Source organism: Streptopelia decaocto (genome assembly GCF_964273445.1).
Source record: "Streptopelia decaocto genome assembly, chromosome: 1".
In the NCBI taxonomy this organism is placed as follows: Eukaryota; Metazoa; Chordata; class Aves; order Columbiformes; family Columbidae; genus Streptopelia; species Streptopelia decaocto.
Genome location: NC_138663.1, coordinates 91,404,511 through 91,430,223, shown reverse-complemented (window position 1 = coordinate 91,430,223; position 25,713 = coordinate 91,404,511). Strand labels below are relative to the sequence as shown.

Genomic DNA, 25,713 nt, shown 5'->3' with positions numbered 1-25,713 from the left:
ACAAAGGAGGTATGGTTACAACAAACTGAATAATCAATATTAAAATTTTCTGTATTGGAAAGATAAATAAGTGTTAGGGCATCTTATTTAAGTAGCTATTCATTTCTGTGAAATGTACTTTTAATTTTTTAAGTTCTTCCGTATTACTTTTGATATTTCATCTTGCACTGTAATTTATGTGTCTCTGTTTACTATCTCTAAGCGCTAGAGGTGTATGTAGAACTGGAGGATTTCAGTCCTTCACGCTAAAAAACAAACAAACAAAAACCAAAACTACCACCAACAAAAAAAACTCCCTGTAAAAACAGCAAACTTTTTTGAACTTCACCTTTACTTTAGGTCACATGTGATGTTTAGTACTGTTATCTTTTTTTCAAACTAGGAGCGACAGCGGCTGGAGACAATCCTCAATCTGTGCGCAGAGTACTCCAAATCTGACAGCGACCCCGCTGCAACTACAACGGTTGCTGATGTTCAAAAAATTAACAAAGAACTCGAAAAACTTCAGCTCTCCGATGAGGATTCAGTGTTCGAAGACTCCCAGATGAATCTGGAAACGAGGTTCAGAAGCCCCTTGAAGTCATCTGCAAGTGATTCGGATTTCTCGGAGCTGAGCAGCCACAGCCGTGGCACTGGTGCTTTCCTCCCCTCCCGGGCTCTGAGAGTTGACGAGCATTTCGGCGAAGGTGCAAAGCCTCCACCTTTCGCTGCTCCTGGCTTCCTGAAAGATGCCACCGAATCATCCTACCTAAGCATCACACCAAAGGTAACGTTCTGTAGGAGGGAAGAGCATCATCCAGGTTCAACTGCTCGAAATCCTCCTCTAGGAGTCAGCTGTCCTGATAGGGACTGCAGTTAGGATGGTTTAGGTGTGAGAATTAATCTCAGAGTTCATACAAGTTAGCAGCCAGCAAACAATTATTACATCTTCTATGGAAGCTATTGGTACTGGAAGTTGTTGGGGTTTTTTGTTTGCCTTTTTTTTTTTTTTTCTCTCAGAGATATGCACAGTTCAGGAAGATTTTTAGGATTTTTTGGAGTGAGAAGGATTTACTTCAACAATCATAGCTACTATAACAAGGAAGGTTAAATGAGGAAGGTTTCAGGAACCTTGCTGGGATGTAGGAGGGAAGGGAAGCTGTGCCATCTTCTCCCAGCCTGAGGCTCCTGTCTTCTGTAAGAGGAGGATGTTTTCTCATGAGCAAACCAGAACAGTTGCACGGGAGGTGAAGAGGAGTTGCCTGAGCCAAATTTACTGTCCTGTTCCCTTTCTTGGGGCTGGACCTGAGCCACTTGTGAGATAAGCTGTCACCTCTCATGGGCTGCGTGGTGGCTGCCAGCCTTTTGCTGCTCTGACCCAACTCCCCCGTTTCATAAGCTGCAGCTTGTTTCCTGTGTACTTCAAATTGCTGTTTCGTTACTGAAGGGAAACTGCACTTTAAAAAACGAGCTAACAGCATTCCTTACAATATCGCTCAGCTGGGGCAGCAGCAGCCTCCTCTGGGCTGGGACAAGGACCTTTCGTCATCTTGGGTCAGTGCCTCGGCTCTGATGTGCCCACCCAGCAAATCCTGGTGACAGGCAGTGTGTTAAAAAACTATATTCATAATAAGACCAAGCAAAGCCATAAAAGCAGGATTCTGTTAAATGAATTTGCACCTTCAAATATTCTTTGTCTCTCTCCTTTTTTGTGTTATCTACACACGGTATGAGCTTCAGCAAGTTGTACGCCTAATATGAATTGTATTTAGCCTCTGCTTAACTTGCACACTTCTATTGACTATAAAGATATAAGTATGTGTAGAAGAGAGAGGTGTGTGTGATAGATTCATAGAATTGTTTAGGTTGGAAAAGACCTTTAAGATCCTAGAGTCCAACCATTAACCTGGCACTGCTAAATCCACCTCAAAGCCATGTCCCTAAGAACCTCATCTGCGCATCTTTTAAACATTTTATCTTTTAAAGGGGTATCTCTCTGGAAATCTGTCTGCTGATGCTTTTGGTGTTTCCATGTTGAAAAGGTAGTAAGACATTTCACGTACAAGTTGCTGAGCTCTTGCATTTCTTTCTCGTTTGTTTCTTCGTGTAAATAAGAGATCCTATTTTAAATCCTTATTAGGAAGTGGAAATCGAAGATGCTATGTCAGCATTATCCAAACAGGACACCGGACAAAAAGAGGCTTTCCTGCTGGGATTACTAAAGCTAATCGAGGAATACCATTCATTCATTCATTGTAAAGGGCGTTCTGCCTAGCCCTTAGGAAAAACAATGAAAAGCAACTGTGTTTATGAGACACAGCTCATTGTTTTAAAATATCGAGATCAGATTTGTTCAGGATAAAACGCCTGCTCTCAGAATAGCCGCTCAGTAGCTGAGCTGAGTTTCTTTTGAGCAAGGCTGTGTGGTCCAGTGGTTAATGCGACACCATGTGCACAGCTCACTTCTAATTCTGACTGGGGACAATGAGCGAGCAGCCTCACCAGAGTGATTGGATCACAAGCCCCTGAGGTCAGACAAGCATGAAGAATACATTGGAAACTCAATACTCTTTGATCTAGCTTTTGCTGGTATAAGATCAGAGGTATTTTCTTAATAATGTCATTTAATTCTTGGCACAGTCATCTAATAAGTAAATGGCAATGAAAATAGCAACGTTAAGGCTATTGCTTCCTCAGTGCTAACTGGGGAGACAGAACCAACTTTTGTCTCTGTGTTACGGAAGCTGCCCACTTTAATGGCTGGTTACAAAAATGCTCTACCTCCTGACTTTTATTATATGAACAGCTGAAATTTACTTAAAAAGTGTCTTCACCTATATGTGTTATTTTTATAAGGGAAAAATAGATTTTTTACAACTTAAATAGCACAGTATGTAAAGTATTCGCAGAGATTAGGTTTTAATAATTCCTGTAGAATGAATAGTATTTACTGGTAAGTATAGTATTTACTTCCAATGCCTGGAAGTAAAGTATCATGTTTATTTCTCTTGTACACCTTCTAAATATAGAAATAGCAATATAGTGGACATGGAGTATGTAATGGAGTCAAAACTAGCAGTACCATACTTGTCTAAAATGAGCAAGATATGAAAGGGGAAAGGAAAGACAGAGTTTAACTCTTTTTTTCTAATGAACCTCTTGTAATGTGCAACTGCAGATACCAGAATGCACAAGTGATGAGCAAAGAGGGCAGGAGCTTGTTCGACTGGAGGAGGAGCGCATAGTAATACTAAATAACTTGGAAGAACTTGAGCAGAAGATCAAAGATTTAAATGACCAGATGGATGAATCCTCCAGAGAGGTATGAAATATGTTTTGGTTTTAAATGTCTTGCTTGCTACATAGCGTAAGTCTGATGGGCTCAGCAAGTGCTTAGGGAACTTGTGGATGTATGTAGCCTTCATATTCTCTGCTTTTTCACCAGGATTAGGCACAGAGTCACGGACCTGGCAGTCCCCTACTATGAAGATTATTTTTCCCCAGCTGGGAGATGGATGTGATACTCAGATTAGCCTTTCCCAGCTGTAACCGTTATACTCCTAAGTGGAATTAGAACAATCTTGCTTGTTTAGTGGTCGCTCAATTGATCTAAATACCTTGTGTCACTGGGGAGTTTTATAGTGGTATCTCCTGTAACGGTTTAAAGATAAAGGAAGTGAGACAACTTCCTTTCAAACCTCCTTGGCTTTACAGTGGCAGGAGTATGCTGGCACCCTCTTGGCTTCTGGAATCTCACAGTTGCAGGCTAAGCTGGCCAGGCATTTGGGTTGTGCTTACTCCAATTATCAGCGACAGGAAAGAAACAGCTGTTCCAGAAGGGTTTCCTATGGAGCCGGCACACAGGGAGTCGGTACAGTATCATAGCAAGGGGAAGCACAGAGAAGAGATAGAAAAGCAAAAAGTTTTGGGAAAAAGAATCTTCAAACTAAAGTTGGTTTGGACTTTGTTTTGTTTTGCAGTATTTTATGTTGCGGTTTTACTTTTTCTCCAATTTGTGATCTCTTTTTAACTTTTGTGGCAGTAAACTTTTTTTTTTCCTCCTCTTTTTAAAATGTTTCTCTCTTGTGAAAAATCACCAACTCACTCCCTTTCCCCCAGAAAATAATGTGTATCAAGATTTCTTCTTAATCTGGACTGCTTCTGAAAGATGTTTTGTGTTCCTAGTTGGATATGGAATGTGCCCTTTTGGATGGGGAACAGAAATCTGAAACAACAGAGCTGCTGAAAGAGAAGGAAATATTGGATCATCTAAACAGAAAAATAGCTGAGCTGGAGAGAAATGTTATTGGTGAAAAGACAAAGGTAATTGAGTTATTTAAGCTAGCTGTGTGCTCTGTTCCCTTTCATCTTCAAAATACATTTCTTTGATTAACATGTTGATGGAGTTTATTTTATGAAGTACTATCTTTAACTAAATTTACATGATAAATATCGAAGAAAAAAAACTAGTTGTCTCACCATCATCTCCCTGTAACAGTCTTGTTTCCCAAGGTATGCTTGACGAGCAAAATATAGTACACTTAAGTAAAAAGACCTGACCTACTGTGAAGATATTTTTGAATAATGAAAAATCCATACAGGGCTTGGACTTGGATTATCTGTTGTTTAAAAAGAACAGTATTAATTGAACTGTTCCACTACCTTCCATTGCAGGTGATATGTTTTGAATTGAAAAAAAACAAAAGCAGCTCTGGTTTCAGAAGATGGCTTTATTATTGTATAGAATTATATATGAGACATCTGTCAAGTATATAATTTTAAGGCAATTATGTTGGTTTATTTTTTTGGTGGCTGGCAATTTTAGTACTGCAGAACAGTCTCTCTGTGATTAAGTCCAATGAATTAATTAGTTCTCCGATAAAGACAGATACTTAATTGCTCTCAAATATGCAGTAAATATATATAACCATATATTTGCAAAACAGGATAGCACTATAGTAAGATTTTAAGTAGAGAAATGGAAAGGGCCTGCAAGATGAAGCTGTCACCATGCAAAAGGGGAGCTCTGGTTCCCCACAGCAGCCTCTCTGCTGGTGTCTGAGACGGGCAGTTCCCTTCTCCACAGGGGATGAGCCATCACCAAGAATAACTCAAGGTCAGGAAGTTTTTCCAGGGCTTTCAGCCAGTAATATTTCCTTTTTAAATTTTATCCTCTACCTTATAATTTAAACCTGTCACTTGTGAAAATACTCTAGCTAGTCTCTCCGCCTCTTCTTTTTTTTTTTTTTTTAAGCTTTCCAGAAATATCTGGAAGTCAACTGCATTGTTTGCTTTTGCTTAGACAAGCTGTACATTTTTAGCTCTTTCACAGTTCCCATTTAATTAATGCCTTACAAGCTTGCATTGTTTTATTCTGAGCTCCTTACCTTCAATTTCTCCCTACCCTGTCATGAACCTAAATGCTCTTTTGCGGCCGTGCCCACCCAGCCTGTGGCTGGGGAGGAGGATGGTGCTCCCACCTCTCTCTCCTGAGAAGTGGTAGCGCACATCCAGTTTCTGCATGAACTTCCGTGGACTTTCCTGCCTGTGCTTTTCCTGGTTCTTGTGTATCCTTCCATGATCCTTCAGCTTTCAGTGTTGCCTGTGATCACGTTTTGAGTTGTCCATGAAATGTGTTTCGTACCTGCTTTGTAGTATAAAGATGCGTTTAAAGTGGGTAAGAGCAGATAGGGTGGTGCAAGCAGATACCTTCCAAAAGGATGCTGCTAGAAATTTTGTTTGGTACATGGTAACGAGTAACATATCCAGAAATTCAAGAGAGCTTTTGCCTTTTGTATTTGTTCTCTAGCAGCCTCAAAGTTCCATGAAACTAATGCAAATTATTCTAAAACCAGTATTTTGTTTAGATTTCCTTGCAGTGATATGATGGAACGTTAGTGTGTAGCAGTCAGAAAATTAAAATGTCAGGTCTAGTTTAAATTTTCGGTTGAACTAGAACATGGAAAAGAGCCTAGAAAAAGCACTTTTGTTTTGAGTGAACCTGCCTTTTAAATACACTTTTTCAGTGTGAAGAACAGCACTAGTCAGATCAGTTACAATATTTTACTTGTCTTTTGTGGTTTGTTATTTTTTTTTAACAAACAAAAAAAATCCATCTGTGAGTGCGTGCTCTAGACTTAAAGCTATGGCTTTACTGAAATTATCTTTGTAGAAATAAACTCTTGGGGACCCCACAGGTTTCGTTCTGGAAGATGTCTGAAAGCATTGTCTAAAAGTGAAAGTTTAAAAAAGAAATGGGAGACAAGCTTCTCTTCTGCAAACAGGCAAAATATAAAGTGACAGCTGAAGCGTTCTGGAGAAAGTAGTGTCAGCCAGCAAAACAGGTGGTGCTCATCATGTCAACAAATGAAACTTCTGTCTGACTTGAAACAACAGTGTTTTTTTTAAAGCTTGATTTGTGTGTCTGTATGTTTAAGGTTGCAGGCCTGCAGATCTGATCCAAGATAGGCAACATCTTGTCTCTGTACTTGTACAGGACCAGAAAAGGGGTGCTTGGGGAAAAGTGGCCCTTGTTGCTGAAATAGTTTGGAGCTTATGACCTCTTCAACAGAATTAAGGCTCAGGTTTTGGCCGATAGTCTCTACCCTGTTGATGGGACTTTTTGTGGTGTTTCTTGCAAGAACAAGTGTCCCAGTGTCCACACTGTGGTCACAGTTTCTTCTAGCTGCCTGAATATTTCACCCCTAGTGATACTGGTGGTTTCGGTTTTGGTGATGCTTCCTGGAAGGTAGCTGTCGGGTCGCATCGCTTGCACAGTGGTCACATTTCTGTCAGGATACGGCAGTGACACCTGAATGCACTGCATGGTGTTGTCCGGAGGTGAGAAGGGAGGTTAATTTCACTCACAAGGCGATGCTGAGGCGTTAGTGCCGTACATGATGGCACTTGTCTCTGGAGTGACTTGAGCATCTCCCGGAATTTGCCACTGATCTCGGCACCTGTTGGACAGGAAACCCCTGCCTGGCTGTGTTTCATCCTTACCCATGCACCTGTTTGAAAAGCTTGTGAAATTCTTGAAAAGAGAGGTCATAAACTACAATCTAGTTATTAGGCCATGTTATGTACTTGAAATAGACTCTAGGTGGAAGCTCTTTTACTACTTCCAACCTGATTCTTTGATTTTTTTTTTCATTAAATTTTTTTTAATGCACAATTCATTTAGATGAGGACACCAATTTTTGCCAGCTTTTGCACAGTCTTAAAACCACAGCGTCTAGCCCTTGAAAGGCAAGAGAATCAACTGGAAAACACACTTGAAGGCAGGAGATTTGTGAGTTCAGTTTCAACACCTTGCTTGTAAATCAGGGATGGAATTTGAGGGGCACGTTATGTGTGACATGGTACTTTGCATTCTCATCTTGTTCAAGTCCTATGCTCAGCCCTGTATGAACATGTGGCAGCACTAATGGTGAGGAAGAACAAATTAATTGGTGGGAAAGATAATGTAGCCCACGCCCTGTGATGAGTTGAAAGCATTTTCCCTTGCTTTTATGAGTATGCCACCACACAAATTGTATGGAATTAAGCAATTAGTGATGATTTACTTAGGTTTTGGAAATGAGAGCTGTGAGGCATTGCCATTTGGAAAAGAAGATGACAGAGACTTTCAGCATCGTAGCAGGACTGGGCCTAGTTCTGGGTGTGGTGCATCTCTGCCAGGTACAAGTGCTGACAGGACTTGGTTGTCCTGGCTGGGGTGGTGATTTCCAGAGCTGTTTGGCATGGCCTGTGCTTTCAGCTGTGCTGGAAATCATGTTAGTGTGCGGAGGAAGGTCTTCTTTGCCTCCAGGGTCGTGCTTCTTGAGTACAGCTTAAAATTGTCTCATTCTTTCTGGGTTTTTTTTAGCTACCATGCACTACATGTTTGGTTTTATCCACAAAAAAGGTGGCCAACTATGTATTTGAATAGCAGCATTTAAGCTATGAGTTGCAAGGTTCAGTTATGCAGAGGCAGCCCTGGTAAGTTACTAGTAACACAATTTGAGAAATGTAGCTTGGAGTTTTCCACGAAAGAGCTTTTCTACAGATGTTGACAACATTACTTTGTGTACAGCCTGTTCTGGTGAGAGGCAAGCAGGGCACTACCCAGAAACAAGCAAGCAGGAGCCAAATTCCCTTTTCCCCACCATCCAGCCCAGCTCCAAGTTATTACAGCAGCAGTCGTTCATGTTACTGTGCTGTAGGTGTACAGTAAAGATGCTGTTGTTTCAAGTGGAGTAGCATCTCAGGTCCACAGAGCTATTTACAACTATGACTTCCTCCCGACGACCCTTCACTCACGAGACTTGGTTCAGGATTGTCATTTGTCCATAAGCAATTAGGATAAAATCGTATTTAGCCGATTGGATGTAATCCAGATTTGCAAAGTAATTTTTCTTCCTATAATGCTTCCTTAGTCTGTGAAGTTTTACAACATGCGGTCCAGCATATGTGGAGAAGGATGCTTAGTGATTTACCATCTCTGATGTGTCCAAGTTAAAGCATGAGGCTGAAAGCAGCAACACATCTGGGGAAAAAAAAAGAAAGGATAATCGAACATGAATAAATAGGAATAACTGAAAATGAGTAATGAATTCAGCAGGAGTGCTGTGGGAGGTAATCTTAGCTAAATGGGTGTTTTGGCAGAGAGCTTAAAAACAATTACTGATGCAAAAGTTTAGACTGCTTTTTCAAAGGGGGAGGTTATTCTTTTTTCTTCTGGAGGACCTTTGCTTGGTGGAAATTGGCCTTTGTCATGGTGGAAATACATACTCTGGGACTTCTCAACCTGGGTTTCCCATCCATCTTCAAGAGTAGGAATCAGGAGGAGCTGGCAGCAGAGAACTCATCTTTTTTTTTGGAATACATTTAATTTTGTCCATATATTTTGTATTTTTCAGTCATTAACAGAATATCCCAGATACACAAAAACATTTGAAGCTCAGGCTCTTTGCTGAGTTAGTACTGCAAAGACTTGCAAGAATTGAGTCAAGGAAAGAGCAGCTGTTTGATGAGTCATATGAACGGGGACACCAGTAATCAAAGTTAAATATACTGGTGGTCTCTGCCCGATCCTTTCTCTCCTGGATTTAAAATTCCTGCTGTTGTTTATCCTGATGAATCTGACAAGCTTATGCCCCATAGCATAGCCTTTTAAATCTTCCCTGGTCAGACTCCAGGTCAGCAAGATGTAAGCAGGTGTTTTGAATGGATGAGTTACTGTGTCTAAAACATTATTATCCTCCTTAACATGTGATACACAAGATTAGGTATTTTAAAGAATACTTGCATCCACTGGATATATCCACATAAGGATATCCTATAGAGATAACACCGATGAGGAAAAATATGATTATGAAGGGGAGAAAAATTTGAATTCAGAAGCTTTCTTTTAAAACAGTTGTGAGGGAGATAGCAGAATGGTTTGTGCCACTAAGGAAAATCATCATCTAGATGTTGAAGACTATACATATTTTTTTTCTTCTTCTGGTTTGGATGGTTATTTCCTCCTCTTCTACATGCATGAAGGAACAGTGCTATAAAATCAGGGTGGTTTTTTTGCCTCCCTATCTGTTCATGAGGAAACACATTGCAATGGTTAGAGAATGAGCTTAGAAATTAAAAAAAAATTGAATTGTCTTACAAGCAAGTTAATGTATGCAAGTATTCTAAACTTTTTTTTACTCACTGCAGAGGGATTGCTTACTCTGGTTTAAAGTGCTTTTTAATATTAGCTTTATACATGCATGTGAAATAAAACTGTTGAGATCTCATACGGATGCCATCACTGTATAGAGTCTATTATATAGCAAATTAGTTGTCACTCATACAATAAAAACAACTATTGTGAAATACCTTTTTCTATCATATTACACTCCTTTTCGTATGCCTGGCATACTTTTTTTTTCCTGTTAATGGCTTCTTTCTTGAAACACCCATGGATTTAGTGACAAAAAACTGAATTGTGATGAGTTTTATGCTTCTGTCCTGCAAGAGATCAACGAATGAAGGAAAGAGTAGTCTGAAAAATATGGAAGAGGAGCAGGTACACTTTGTGCACAGGAGGATCTGTTCCATTTCATCACAGTTGTATGTGGTCTGATTTCTGTCAACTGTAGCGTTGGAAATGCTTTTTCTATTTGCAGGAGTGTTGGAAGAGTTGGTAGACCCCAGGTTTAACACTTTCCCTAAATGTACCATTTGCCCCTTTCAGCAAGTAAACACTGAAGAGCAGATAACATTTCCTAGTCTGCTTTCTGTTAGGGACTAGACTGTTTGCTTACAAGTTCACAGCAAGGGTTAGGCCAACTCCATCAGTGAGCTGTTCAAGTCAGATTTTCTTGCTCTTCCACTTATTCTCCGTAACATTTTGCTGAATGGACAAACTCTGTAGCATCACACCATTTCCAGGTAGAAAGGAATAATTTCTGTAGTCTGCTCTTTCTCCTTCCCTTCAAATTTTTGCAGTAGACTATTTTGGAGAAGGGGAGGGATGTTCTTTTGGAGTGTAAGAGGAGGAGGTTTGGCTAGAGGTAAAGGCATGAAGGTGAGATGGAGGAGCTTTTCAGAACAAAGAACTGCAGGTGCTTCTCCCACCTGTGAGAGTTGTGAGACTATTCCATACTGAGAGACAGGGTGTGTCTGTATGAAGCCTGGTGTGGGTAATGAAATGCTGCTACCTTATAACATGCTGAGTTGTAGGTGAGCTTGACTGAGGAAGATCCTGGAATATTTCAGACTGGAACATCTAAAGTATAAGAGCCTGTTGGATCGGAAGGCATTCAGTATTTTCTTTTTTCTTTCTTAATTTATTACCTATAGGTTTCTTTGCAGTTTACTTTTCTTTATGAAAACAACACATACATTGCTTTTTGTTTTTATTTTTGGGTGAGGGGAGCTTGGGGAGAGTTGGAAGGTTGTAGAGTGAGCCCAATTCACCTAGCCATGCCATCCATTTCACAGTGACTTGGTAAAAGTAGTAGGTTTCTTGCTTTATTTTTTTTCCAATTTGTATCTGGATTTTTGAGAACCTTTCTCTGTTTCATCTGCATTTGCTCTGACTCATTTCTGCAGAGTCTCCCAGTTTATGCAGGAAGGTTGGTTCAGAAGGCACATACACATACAGACACATGCCGCTGTGCAATTTTAGCCTGCCTGCCTCCAGTAGCAGAATGCGATGAGTGACAAATTGAAAAGTAGGATGATTTCTCTGCAGAAGGGGTGTGTGGAGCTGCCAGGGTTTTAAGTAGCAGTATTGATCAGGCATAGGGCATCCTTAACCACAGGAGACAACACTGAAGCAATCAGTCTCTTTCTTCCTGTTGTTGCCATTCTTCTAAGGGCTATGATTATCTTTAATACAGTCCTTTTCTGTCCTCTGTGTCCTCATCATCTATGTGATGTGTTGGATATATATCTCTCTTTGCCCTAAAATCAATTCTACCAGATCTAAAGGTTGATTTACTTTTGTGACCCATGTTGATCACTTGTGGTCTGTGTTCATACCACACATGCTCTGCTGGCATCCTGTGCTCTCATGGGACAGTGTCGCATGTCAATTCTTGCTACTGCCATCCTTCATGATATTCAGATATCCTCCAAAACTGATCCAAGCTGTGCCCCAGCATTATCAAAAACCAAGTCAGTCCTGCTCTGTATCCTAGCTGACCCTGGGTTCATTTAACATCTGTCTAGAGGCAGACCACAGGGCAAGCTGGGCAGTAGGCTTAGACCAGATGTTATGCTTTATTGAGCTGTATTGCTTTTCTCTGGAAACAGCATGTTAAGAATTCAGCCAGACTACAGTTAACACGACTCTGGATTCAGCGCTGGGGCTGGGAAGCGGTTGTCTGCAGATAAATGTTTAACAAGTACAAGCTCACACGGTTGAGATGAGGATGAGCAGCTGGAGCTCAGGGGTTCTTTTCACAGCTCTGCTATGGGCTGCTCTTGAGCAAACAGCTCGCAGACTCAGCCGCAGGCCTGGCTCAGCAGTGTCTTGCACTGAGCTTGCAAAGTTATTAATCTTTCCCTTCTAAAAGAACTTGCCTTGGTCCATTTATAGAAGAGACTGTATGAAAAAATTCTGGTCATTCTTATATTTCTCTAAATTACTTTTGTGAATTAAATCGACTTTACCAATGCAAGCTTAGAGATGTCAGCAAACTTAACTCCACAGCTGCAAAACATCTAACGCCTCTCATTGCTGAAAGTGGTATTTCCTGTTAAGACTGCACATTTTGAAGGGAGCCAGTTTGGTGGGATGTTAGCACTTCCTATGCTATAAATAGACCAGATGAGTATCACTTTCAATCTCAGAGGAATACATTTCTCATTTCTTGAGGGAAGTAGCAGTTCTCTCTGGCAGGATTCTCAGGGAGTTTTATACTTGCTGATGATGTCTCCTCACACTCGAGATTCAACTTGCTTGTTAATGAATGAGCGTGCTTGTTGCAGTGTGTTGACATTTAGAGAACTATTAATAGCTTCAGAGGGAAAATACTGCAGCTAATGACAGAAACGTCCTTGCTGCTTTAGATTGCTTGGTGGGCAGAAAAGGACAATGTGGCAGACCATAGGATGAATATTAAATGGACACCAAGGTTTATGAGAAGGTGAGCTATCAGTTTATTCATAGATTTCCTTTTGTGTTGGAAGTAAGGATGACTTGGCAAACAGGGTTCCTTGGGGACAGAGATCTAGAGGTAGCCTCTCAAGAATTGCACGTGTCTCACTACAAGACAGACATTGAGGTGCTGGAGAATGTCCAGCAAAAAGCAACAGAGCTGGTGAGGGGTCTGGAGCACAAGTCTTATGATGACTGTCTGAGGGAACCGGGGCTGTTCAGCCTGGAGAAAAGGAGGCTGAGGGGAGACCTTATTGCTGTCTGCAACTACCTGAAAGGAGGTTGTAGCATGGAGGGTGTTGGTCTCTTCTCCCAGATAGCAATAGGATGAGAGGAAACGGCCTCAAGTTGTTCCAGGGGAGGTTTAGATTGGATATTAGGAAAAATGTCTCCAATTAGAGGGTTGTCGAGCTCTGGAACAGGCTGCCGAGAGAACGTGTGAGGTCACCATCCCTGGAGGTATTTAAAAGACATGTTGATATGGCACTTAGGAACATGGTGTAGTGGTGGACTTGGCAATGTTAGGTTTATAGTTGGACTCGATGTTAAAGGTCTTTTCCAACCTAAAAGATTCAATGATTCTCCCTCATTGTGCAGCTTGCACATGCTACATCCTTCGTATTTCTGAGCCCTGCTGCTGCTGTTGTTGTAATGCAGAGGCTAGTACAGGAAGTCCAGGTAATTGAATATGCTGGCTCAGTTGCTCATATTTACAAGCTTAAAAAAATAAAATACTCTTGTGTTCAGCATTTTGTTCATCTGATTATATGAGTTGAGAAGCTGCATGTGTAAATGAAAATAACAGAGCTGGGAATTTGGTTGATATTGGCCTTGAATGACAGTGCTTCCTGTTGTTTTTAAACACTCAGAAAATGAAATCCCAGCCCCTTGATCCCACTCAGGTGTAGAGATAAAACCATAAAGAAAGCAGGCAGCTAATATGTGTTTGTTACTTTGCCTCTGCCATGTGTGCGGGTTTGAGAACCTCGTCAGGAACAGCAAAGAGAAGGTTTTGGGGAAAGACCATCCCACAATTTGAAATGGCAAGTCCTGTATCCTAACGTAAGTGTCTTCTCTATGGCAGGTGCCATCAGGGTGCTGCAGAGTGTCCCATCAAACAGCACTTGCTGAGCCATGCATTTGATTTTAAAATTACATAATAAGTGGGACTGCAGAGAGGACAAATGAGTGGATACCGTGGCAGAATCGAGCCGTTCTTGGAGCACCCGAAAGAAGCTGAATTTTTGGGGCTGACACTGATAATTTTTGAGTGTTAAGGGAGTCAGAGACCATCTGAGAGGAGATGCATAACTATAGAACAAGCAGTAAGAAAAAGGAACTATATCCGTGTGACTGCAGAAGGTAGCAGAACACTGGGCTTCAGGGACTCACTTGATTATTTATGCCTGGCCTGTCAAGCATTTTTTTTTTTTCCCAATTATTAACTGCTCAGTTGAAGAAAATGCATCTGCTTTGTTGGCCAGTGTAGATGCAAGTAAAAGGCATTGAAAAAATTCTTCACACTCTGATTTATTCATTCCCAGACTTCAGTCCATAGATAAGCAATAGTTTACAGGGTAGTTTTAAGTGGTCTACAGCCGTTCTTCACAGCAGTGAATCATGCAGTATTCTATTACAAAGGTTTAAAGGTTAAAGGCTTTTGAGGGTGAGAAGCAGCGTGTGGAGTACTGCTGCTCCAGTAGACCTTGAGGAAAGCTGAACTAGTTGGAGGAGAGCAGGGAGGTCAAGGAGCCCCTTTTGATCCTCCAGAACAGGTTACAGTTCCTGGATCCTGAAGCAAATGAATTAATTTGCTAAATCACTTGGTGTTTCTGCTGTAACAGAATTTCCTGGCTGAGTTACTTCTTTATAAAGCTCTGTCTTGTTCTGATTTTTCACTGCTTGTTAAATGTACTTACCTGTACAGAGGCACATAGGCAAGTAATTACTTCTGGGATGATCTCTTTTCCCCTCACAGCCAGACTACAGTCACTTTCCATCCATTTTCCTTTCTAAAAGCTACTCTCTTATCTCTCCTTCATCAGTTACCTCACTAACATGGCTACCATTTGCTCTTTGTTTTGGTAGGTTTTTTTCATTCTTTTCATTATGTGAGACAAGTGTTTGTGCAGTGGGTTTAATGGCACCATCCAGGTGTGGGTACAAAACAAAGTGTTGAGGGAGAGAATTAATCACCGCACTAAAATGAGTAATGTTTTGTTTTGATCATTTTGCATCTCGCCATTGCATTTCAACTAACAAGAGGTTTCTGTCTTTCACCGACATGCTTCAACTGTTCGTTAAGGTTTTGCCACGCACTGTCATAATCACTAACTGCTTGGGTTTTAAGGTAATTTTCTTTATTTTCTGGTTCATGCTTCAGGAAAAATTAAAACTTGATGCTGAGAGGGAAAAACTAGAGAGGCTTCAGGAGCTTTACTCCGAGCAGAAGACGCAGCTTGATAATTGCCCTGAGTCCATGAGGGAACAATTACAGCAGCAGCTGAAGAGGGTCAGTAGCAAGTTTCAAGATTGCACTTTTTTGTTGTTGATTTTTTTTTTTTTTTTAAGAGTAAAGTGTAATATATTCTGTTTCAAGTATCCAACAAAGTGTCTGAACATGTTTGCAACTTATACTTACTAATAGTCACAAGGGTTATGTTTTTTTGTGGAATGCTTGTAATGGATGATGTGTGCAGTGGCAAACGAGTAGAGTTTGGCAGATTAGAAATAATTTTGTGTTGAATGTTTTTAAAGTGTTGGGCCACTTGCCTGTAATTAGCCGCTTAGGCCTGCTAGATGGTGTGGAAGTGGTTGTGATGTTTAGATGGATGGTGGATCATCGCTCCTTACCTGTGTGAACAAAGATAGGAACTGAACTTTGGTCAGTGGGATCAGCCATTTTAGCAGCACTTTCCTGCCTCTATAGTTTGATCCTGTTGTGGTGTCCCCCTCCTTTACAGTGCTGTAAACAGCTGTCTCAGTGAAGCCATGGATACACTGAAAAAAATAAGTTATAACTTAGATGTTAGCCTGAACTGTCCTTTGCAAAATTCATTTTGAACATTATACCACTTACTAAAATAGCTTTGTTTTTTCCTACATTCTCTAAAGTTCCACATTGGTATCATAACCTTTGCATAAGGTCTAATGGCAACTTGATTTTATTTTGTTTTATTTGCAACTGGAAAAGCTACAATATTGTCTGTGAAAGTACAGTTGTTTTGTGTGGGAAGATTTATTATTCATTAATGTTATATGGGTTCTACAACACATAGACCTAGCTTTAGCTGGGGGGGCAAAATAATTTTCGAAGCATCAGTATGGCAAGCTCAAGAGGCCATCTGAAAGTCAAACTAGGTTGCGAGTTGGTTTTGTGTTTGTGGGTTGGTTTTTTGTTTGTTTGTTTGTTTATTTTTTTCTTTTATTTTTCTTTCTTTGTTTTTCTCCTGGCTTGAGTTTTTATATCAGGAGTAAGGTCTGTAAGAGCAGTGACCAAAAAAAGTATTATGTAATCTCTCATACATATTAAAAGGAAGGGAAGCCTTTCCTGTGCAGTCATGTGCTTGAATGTATAAATTCATGAGAAGCTGTAGTCTTGTTGCTGTGGGATGGTAGTAATTTCTTTTTCACTATTGGCTACCAAGACGCTTCTAGAAATCTTGTTTGTTGTTTTTTTGTTTGTTTGTTTGGGGTTTTTTGTTTGTGTGTGGGTTTTTTTGTGTTTGTTTTTGTGTTTGTTTTTGTTTTATTTTTTCTTTTTTTTTTTACAGTTGGCTTAATAATGATTTTGAATTTGAAGGTGGGACAAAACTTGAAATGTAGGGGTGCAGTTAAATGCACAGTTGGATCTCTTGCATTATTCCAGGCACAGTGTGGTGAAGGTCAGCTGAGGCTGCTGTGATTGAAGCAGTACAAGTTATCACTGAATTAGTGCACAGCATCTCTGAATTGGATACCAAGTGTGAGAGAGAAGTTACAAAATTACTGTATCATACCCAAAATATAGAAAATCTCTTCTTCCCTGCGAATCAGCCCAGGATTAAATATCTGAGTTTGCAGCAGGTTATGTTGTGCCACTTTACTGCCAATGCAGTGGATGTGAAGGTGATGAGTTCCCTTATTGCTTTGTCTCTGGGGCTTCAGTAACTCCATAATTTGTGCCAAGGGGAGCGGGCAGATGCTTTCACTGTGGCAACTGCCCATGGGGTGGGTCTGGAGTTTGGGTTGGGGTGGGCAGTGGGCAGCTGGCACCTTCTGGATGTGTCTTCCTGTTTGTATTGAATAAACGCCATCTCTGTTGGGCTGGGAGGACACTTCATCGGAGATGGGTGAAACCTGGGGGCTTGTGGAAAGCATTGAGGGAAAACATTGATCTCCCTAATGGCTTATTTACAGTTAATTAGCACGCTTCATCCTTCACTGTTTGTATGAAAGCACCAAAGCTTGTTTGGTCTCATGTGCCTGAGTTTATTATAGAGATGTGCATAGCACGAGAATGATAAAGATGCCTGGATTCCTGCAGAGAGCTGAAGAGACATTATCCAGTGCTAGGAAATGCCTTACTCTTCAGATAAAATTCTCCTAATTTTTGCAGATGGTGTGGACCCATGGACTTGCCACTGCATCCTGAAGTAAAGGCCATGTTCTCTCCCACCAAATTTTCTCCCGTGCCATTACAGAAGTAATGGAGATGTTGGAGAAATTTATGGTTTGGAAATCCAATAAAGAATCATTGTGTCTATGGTTTGTTAATCTATTATAAATTACAACATTTTGATGTCCATTGATTTTTAATAAAAGGGAGGGAGTATACTTGCTCCTTGCTTCAGGAAGCCGTTGGCTATAGTGAGAACAACTATTCTTCTGCTGCTGAGTAGCACGGTGAAGACTCGGTGGGCACCCCTCAGAGCCAGACCTTGTGCCCCTACCCTTGTGCCCTGTTCCTGTTGGCTGCCCAGCCCCTCGGTCCCCATGGCCCTGCCTGGCTGCCGATCACACTGCCATGTGCCTGCGGCCGCTCCAGAGCTGAGCTACTACCACCCACCCTGTGGAGGGCTTTAATTTGAAAATGGACTTGGTTTCAAATTAGGTATAGGTGTGTTTTTGTTTTTTTATCTCCAGTGGACACAGTGGTACCAAGTGTGGTGAAATTCTTGTGCATCTCACAAAGAATATAGCTTTTCATGAGCCGAACTGGCTATCACTTGCCTTTTTGGCTATCATTTACCTTCTCTGAAATTTGTCTCTTCTTCTGCTTCAGTAGCAATTAATTTGATATGAAATAGCCTGAACATGTTGACTTCCATGGCCCATGCAAAACTTGTTTGTTTTGAATGCTGAAGATGACCAGTTGGTTTGAATGAAGTATTTTTGTGTTGTAGGTAACTTCTTTCTTGTAATTTTTATCCCACGTCTTTGCTTTTGATCTCTTAATTATCTCCTACAAGTCAAAGGCACATCTTTGGAGAATAATGGGAAGATGTTGGTGTTTTGTATAGTAACTTTGATTCTTCAGTTTCTGCATCCTGTGTCTTTCCCTGGAAGCACATTGGAAGCTGGTTTTGAATGCCTTTATAGAGACTTATCTGCTTGTCTCAGTCACTAACCTTTGCCTTAGGTCAAAATAAAAAGTTAATAAGTTTAATCTGCATTTCTCTAAAATGATAAATTGCTTACAGGATGTAGGTTTTCTTATTTGACAAGTTATGTACAATGTGCCTATTTTAGAGAGCCTTAGCATTTAATAATATTGTGATTATTAAAAACACCTCTTTCTTCAGAAGTTTGGAACTTGTAAGTAGGGATTCATGTTACAAATATATGGGTATTGCGGGAGGAAGATTAGCATTCAATTCTTGTGCTGAAAAGCACCCTAAGTTTTATCTTGACAACCATAAGTGGAAGACAGGTGTGTTGTTATTTCTCAGGTCTTCAGCATTCAACCTCCTTTTCCTGACAAAACCTGGCCTCGGTCCAGGGGAATGCATAAAAGGGGGCTGACACCTTTTCTGAAGTAGCAGACTTACTGCCTAGGGTAGATGGCTAGAGTCTTTAATTGTATATTTCCACAGGGAACAATTGTCAGATCCAGAGCAACTGGTATGGTTGGACATCACAGCTGATGTGATGGCAGTGTGTTGATAGCACACAGCCTCACATATCTTTTGTCTCATCTGCATGTCTGCTAATAAAATCAGTGCTGGTACTTGGGTTAGACCCGGAGAATTTCTGACTGTGGTTCAGACTCCTTTGTTTGAGTGTGTATTCCCAAAATTGATTAATTCAGTGTGCAGTTCTCTAGTGTTACTGGGATGATACTTCCTGTCCTTTTGGGTTGGTAAGCAGGTGCTGTCCCAGTTTGGCACATGATGACCTTACCAGGTGGGTTCAGGCTTTGGTGGTGCCTCAGCAAGGCTACAGCAGAGTCATCTTAAGAGGCACCAGCTTGATATGAACTCTGCAAAGCAGCTCCCTCACTGTGATGGTGCTTCGTCTTTATCAGCGGGAGGACAGTAGGAGTGATGGAGAAAGACACATCGAAAAACAATAGCCATATTTTCTCTCATTATGACAGTAGTTAATTAAAAGTGTTGAATTCCTGTTTAAACATGTTGTACAAGATATGTAAATGCATTTTAGACTGTGATTTTTTAAGTACATCTACTCTGGTGTCAGTGAAAGCGTGATTACTAATTTGTCTTTCTTTCTTTTGCTTAAGGATGCTGATCTGTTGGACATAGAAAGCAAACACTTTGAAGACCTGGAATTTCAGCAGCTTGAACATGAAAGCAGGTTAGATGAAGAGAAAGAAAATCTGACACAACAGCTCCTGCGTGAAGTAGCTGAATATCAGCGTAGCATTGTCAGTAGGAAGGTAAAAGCACAAACAACTTGATTCATTTGTTCTTTATTGTTGAGCTTAAAGGAGATGAAATGGATCTATAACCTGTCCGTCTGTAAGAAATAATGTAAATCTCTCCTCTTTGAAAAAACTTTTGCAGCATAGCAAAGGTGATGGCCCAGTAACATCCCACACAGATCAAATCATGCTCTTCTCCAAAAGGAAATAAATCAATAAAGTTCCATGCCCTGTTTGTATATTTGCATATGAAAATTAAAACCTTTAATTTGCTACAAAAAGTACCCAAGTGTTGTTTTTATTTCTTTAAGAAATGAGATTTGCACACTCTGGACAAAACGACAGTTATTTCATGCTGCTGTTTGATCTTGATGTTCAATGATTTTGTTAAAATAATAATAGAACACCAATTTAAGAAAATACCTTAATTTTTATAATCACTCATAAAGGTCATATCTCAACCAATTAAATACCAGTTTTTCAGAGATCTGAAATTGCATCTCTAAACCAGTTCTATTCAGTATATGGATGCTAGTCACCATATTATCAAAGAATGTACGCAATTTTTCTTTTGTTTCTTGAATAAATTGTCTCTTTACTGTCTAAATCTTATTTAATTATCTCCTTCAGAGCAGTAAGCTGTTTTGTAAATACTTTATTTTCTACTGCTTCACTCACATGGATGGGTGAACTCTCATGAATAGGATCCTTGCTGCAGGTTGTCTTGTGCTTTGAAAATAAAACATGTTAAGTTGTGATTATTTTCTTTTTATACTAGGAAAAGATATCTGCTCTCAAAAAACAAGCCAATCATATTGTCCAACAAGCACAAAGAGAACAAGATCATTTTGTGAAAGAGAAAAACAACTTAATAATGATGCTGCAAAGGGTAAGTATTTATTGTGTTTCAGATATTTTTAGTGTGTAATAAAAGAGCATTTCATAGAATAAAAGAACGTAGAACATGAGAAGAGCATCGGTTGTGCAGAAGCTAGCAAATAGGTAATAATGTGACAGTCATCTTTTGTATCCATTAACCTTTAAAAAAATATTTTGTAATTAATCAGCAGATTTCGTAGGAGAAAACATCAGTGACATTTGATAATTGACAGGGTTTTGGAGGTGCCTCCTTTCCAGAGGTCTCAACCCACCCAGGTGCTAAAGCTTCTGCCTGTGCTCCCTGTGTGGTTGCTGGAACCGCACAAAGAGAGCTTAGATTTTTGGCTTGTAATAGCCCAAACGAGGCCACCAGATGAGCTACTTTGCATCAGCTAACATCTGGCTAACTGGAAGCTGGCATGAACACTTTGCATCCATTTTATGTTTTGCTTTTTTGGAGCACAAGTCTTATGAGAAGCAGCTGAAGGAACTGGGGCTGTTTAGCCTGGAGAAAAGGAGGCTGAGGGGAGACCTTATCGCTCTCTACAACTACCTGAAAGGAGGTTGTAGCATGGAGGGGGTTGGTCTCTTCTCCCAAGTAACAAGTGATAGGATGAGAGGAAATGGCCTCAAGTTGCACCAGGGGAGGTTTAGATTGGATATTAGGAAAAAAATTCTTAATGGAAAGGTCTGTCAGACATTGGAACAGGCTGCCCAGGGAAGTGGTGGAGTCACCATCTCTGGAGGTGTTTAAGAGACATACAGATGAGGTTCTTAGGGACATGGTTTAGTGCCAGAGTTAGGTTATGACTGGACTTGATAATCCTGAGGGTCTCTTCCAACCAAAATGATTCTATGATGCTGTATTTTTAATCATGAGAGAAATAATGTTTAGTTCATTAAGGAGAATCAGCATTTTCAAAGTGCTGGAGGAAGACCTATTTGATTTGTCTGTGGTTATTAAATAAAATCTTTCACTATTTTTCATTCTGTATCTCCATTTTTTGTTCAATTCTGCTGTAAGTGGACGAAGCTGAAGGTCTACTGTGCAGTTTCTGGCCTTCTATCCCAGCGTGTTACTTTATACACTTAAGAAAATGGCTAGCACTTATTTTCAGTATGTGGCTGTTGGTATTTAACATAAACTATCTGGTTTTAACAGGAAAAGGAGAATCTCTGTAATCTGGAAAAGAAATATTCCACACTTTCTGGAGGAAAGGGATTTCCTGTTAGTCCCAATAGTCTAAAAGAGGTAAAGAGATTCACTGCTTTTTACTTGACCATAAGTAACGTCTAATAACACTTCATTCAAAAGCACTATAGTATTTAGTGAAGTCCTATTAATACAAATCATTTTGAGATGTGATGAAATTACTTTGTAAAGTTATTCATGGAAGTCCAAATGCATGGGTGAGCAAAAATAGCTTCTCTTGACATTTTCCCAGATGTGACTAGTATTGCCTTAATCTCTTGCCCTGGAAAAATGATGTTTTTTATGTGGGAGGAAGGGGTATGTGGAGGGGGGTGTGTAATTTTCTCAAAATAGGCAATTAAACCTCATTGAAGTAAAGAAGAATGAGGTCCAGGAATAACTCTGTTCAAGTACGAATATGGTTCAGTCTTATTTTTGCACTGTAGATTTTACCATTGCTTCCCCTCCTTCATTCTAAGGCTCTGCAGTAAAGCATGACAACTGTACGTTTTGATCTTTTAAAAAGCATTGGAGACTTCACGCTACCTTGTTTCTTAGATAACTATTGAGCTATTTGTTTAACTATTTTGAGTAGTTAAGAGTAAAGGTGTAAAATATTTCTTGCTGAAAAAAATGAGTTGGTTTGGGTAAGGCATGATGAGACCCAGAGTTTACCTGCAGCTGTCGAGACTTCATAGGTTTGAGGGCACCACTTTAAGCCTCAAGGTCTGCGAGCAAGGTCCATGTAAGGTAAGCCACAGCCCATTGCACAGATTCGGTCAGCACATGTGATATTAGCATTAACTCCCCATATTTATTGACTTGACTTGATGAATCTGCAAACTCCAGTTAAACATGAAGTTATAAATGGAGAAGCAGAAGATGTAGCATTTAATATACACTGACAGGTATCTATGGCTGCTGCATTAACTTCTGCTTAAGAGGTCTGATGGGACTTGCCAGATCTGCTTGTGTTGAAGTCCTGAACAAGGTCTGAACCATCTAACGATGTAGGTGTCACTGTGGGAAGTTGGGATCTTGAAGCCTAAAGCAACCACATGTCCTCTCAGCACCTGGGAAATGTGATCTTGCTTATTGGGCCTTGGAGTCCCTGGTGAGCCTGGGTGGCCTCCAGCACATGCCAGTGGGGTTGAGCACCCTTCCTCCCTGCACGCCACATTGCAGATGCTTAGACTTCCAGTGTCCTAGGTTGTGCTCTGACCTGGACATCTGACCTCCCACGAGGTTATCTGGCAAGTCCAAGCTTCATTGTTGTTCTTTTGAGGTGGATCCGTTCATTTTCTCACTAGAGAGTGGGTGATCTCTCAGAGTTTTGTCTTTGTATCCATATCATGGTTTGTTTAATCACAGTTATTTCAAAATGCAACTACATTAAGTGATCCTGATGCTCTTTTTATTGAAATGGATTGTTCAGCAGCATTGTTCTGCTCACTGTAATGGAGTCAAGTTAGGACTTACTCTAAGGTAAATGAGAGAAGGAACAGCATGGATTATCTGTTTTAAACTCAGTGTCCCCATAGGCTCTCTCCTATAAACAAAAAGCCTTCGCTTGCCAGACATCGTTTGTCTTGGTTTAGTTTTATTTTTCTCTGACTGTTCAGGCACCAAATGGTGCACAGGCTGAGACAGACTCCCCGCACGCAGGAGCTGATTTCACCACGCAGTTGCTCATGTATCAGTCAAGTTTGTGGTCCGATATTCCCCAGCCTCTCCTCTCCAAAGCACGTTTGTGACTCTTCCATCCATTGAGATGCTCACTCCCCACATGCACAGCAACAGAGAGTAACACGGCCTCACGTAAAGAGGCAGGATGCTTATCCTAGTACTTAAATAACTGAAGAAAATCAATGCCGTTTAAGAGTTCAGCATTGACAAAGATGCCTAATCTGACTTGAAACCATTTATTTGATCTAAAGTAACAGGGGCCTGAGCTAACGCATAGTGAAGTCATTAGTTGTTTTTGTTTGGTCTTTCAACCCGTGGTGAATCCCCATTGAGGTTGTGAATCTGAATGTTTTTCATATAATGATGGAGGTGCTTTTATCATCTATAAAAATGGATGCAGTGTTGCATTCATAGGCTTGCCAAGTTTTAGTTACTGGCGTACTGTTACTACAAGATGGTTAAGCAACTTTTATGTTTAATCGCACTGGACTCTACTGTAATATGGCCACATGTTTTGAGAGGGGAACTTCAGGATCTTACCCAGTCTCCTCATTTAATTGTTTATCACATGGTATCTGAGTCAAGATTTACCTTGTATTTCTAGAGTGCTGTGTTCACAATTTTTCCAAAATTGTGTATCTGCTTGGAATACTTGATAAAATACATTGAAATTATGCTAACAGATAACAGGGTTGGTATTTTTTCAGCGTGCATTCTATGATCAGTGCTAAATGTATGCATTTTTTTAAAAGAAGAAATATTATAGCGGCCTGTGGCTTCTCTTACTGAATTGCCGAAGTATACATACTGGCATGTCAGTGTGCTGGTACAGTAATAGAAACACAGCCCCATCAACACTGTCTCAATTTAAGAGCAGTGTACCATCTTGATTTAAATAAGTGTATTTCTGTCTCATTTTTATGACATTGCTTCAACAGCGATTTATTCTTCCTTTTGCATAGCTTAGTAGTCTATGGATAAGAAGTTAGGTCATTTGACTTTTTACAGTCTGGCATCCTGTACACTATGGATTAGAATCCATTTTTTATAAATAAAATTTATTCTGTTAACACCAGAACACGTGCAACAATTGTTTTCTGCTATTATATCTCAAATCTGCCTGCATAAAGCTTCTCTGCAGGCAGAAGCAGCACACTCTGATGTTCATGACTGTTGGGCTAACACTAACAGCGTCTTACCCTTGTCTCCTGGTGACACCTCAAAGTTAGAAGTGACGCTCAGACAATGCAAATGGAAGGTGTTGTGTCAGTGTAATTTAGAATTGCAGTGGCTTGTCCTTATGTAAGTTATTCCCAGTTTTGACAGTCACTTTGTTTACTCAAACTAGGTTATCAGGCAAGAAACAAATCAGGGTAAGTTATTTTATTTGAACATGGATGAGCAAAAAATTAAGAAAGAAAAAGATGGGTGAACAAGATTTGTTTTTTCTTTTCCCACAATCTGCTTTCCCAAGAAAGAGCCACATAATTTCTAAAGGGTATCTACATTTTAGTGAAGTCTTTTGGTCACTTAATGTACATTTGCTTTTTGATCACACAAATGTATTTGTTTAAATGAAGAATAATTTTCCCAATTGAAGTATTCAACATTTGATAAGTTTGATCATTTTATTTTATTTTTGATGAAGCATTTCAATGATAACAAATATTTGGCTGTATCACTCTAAACTAACTTTCATCGTACTGGATACATTAATACTCTTGCACGTCTTTTGGCTTTTGCTTCTTTTAACTTCTGAATTCCTCCTTTTAGGGCTATATCAGTGTAAGTGAAATTAGTGAGCTGTATGGCAATTCCACGAATATATCCCCTTCCACTCAGCCCCCCACAGATGCTGAAGCAGTTGCCACTGAGCCTTCCACGGCTGTGCTGACCAGCCAGCCACAAAATAAAGAGGTTTGTTTGAGAGACATTTCCCTTTGTTTGCATTGTTCTTTCATGGCTGCCTTTTTCTTTTATTCTTTTATACATATATATATTTTTTTTTGGTAATTCAACATGTAGCAAATTGACCCTAAGGCAAACTGCCGTCTGCCAGTTACGGAGTCAGAGAATGATTTAGTAGTAAAGCTGGGGGACTGCTCCTGTTATAAACTGTCCTTGATGGTGTAGATGAGACTTCAAAGGCCAAAAAACCTGAATGCTTATGACCCAAGCAGCAATAAGTGACAATCTTTGCCTGTCAAACACAATAATGTAATGCACCTTTGGAGAAACAGTCTGTGGACACATTTAATGATTACACGTTCAATGGTGCTTAGGTGTTAATTTTGTATATTTTGTAGCTTTTTTTTTTCCTGTGTGGTAGTAGAAAAAGTGTATCTTGAATACCTGGGGAAAATGGGCAGCTTCTACTTATCTTTCATGAAGTCTGTCCAACCTGTGTCTTCTAGCTTACTCTGTCTTTTCCTCGTTCTTTGTGACGCTTTGTCCTTTGACATTGCCATAGCAAATTTTGATTAAATCTCC

The 25,713-nt window shown here is 40.1% G+C and overlaps 1 protein-coding gene across 6 annotated transcripts in view; it reads left to right on the top strand.

The window, feature by feature from the left end:
- Positions 1–25,713, top strand: part of PHLDB2 (pleckstrin homology like domain family B member 2) — a 71,370-nt gene that overhangs the window by 23,780 nt on the left and 21,877 nt on the right. For 3 of the 6 annotated variants that reach the window (XM_082047723.1, XM_082047720.1, XM_082047721.1), the window contains exons 4-11: positions 383–766; positions 3,158–3,301; positions 4,165–4,302; positions 14,988–15,116; positions 19,326–19,481; positions 20,245–20,355; positions 21,508–21,597; positions 24,997–25,140. In XM_082047723.1, the coding sequence (XP_081903849.1) occupies positions 383–766; positions 3,158–3,301; positions 4,165–4,302; positions 14,988–15,116; positions 19,326–19,481; positions 20,245–20,355; positions 21,508–21,597; positions 24,997–25,140 (1,296 nt within the window). The remainder of the gene's footprint in view (positions 1–382; positions 767–3,157; positions 3,302–4,164; positions 4,303–14,987; positions 15,117–19,325; positions 19,482–20,244; positions 20,356–21,507; positions 21,598–24,996; positions 25,141–25,713) is intronic. The other 3 variants (XM_082047724.1, XM_082047722.1, XM_082047725.1) reach the window with 2 other exon arrangements.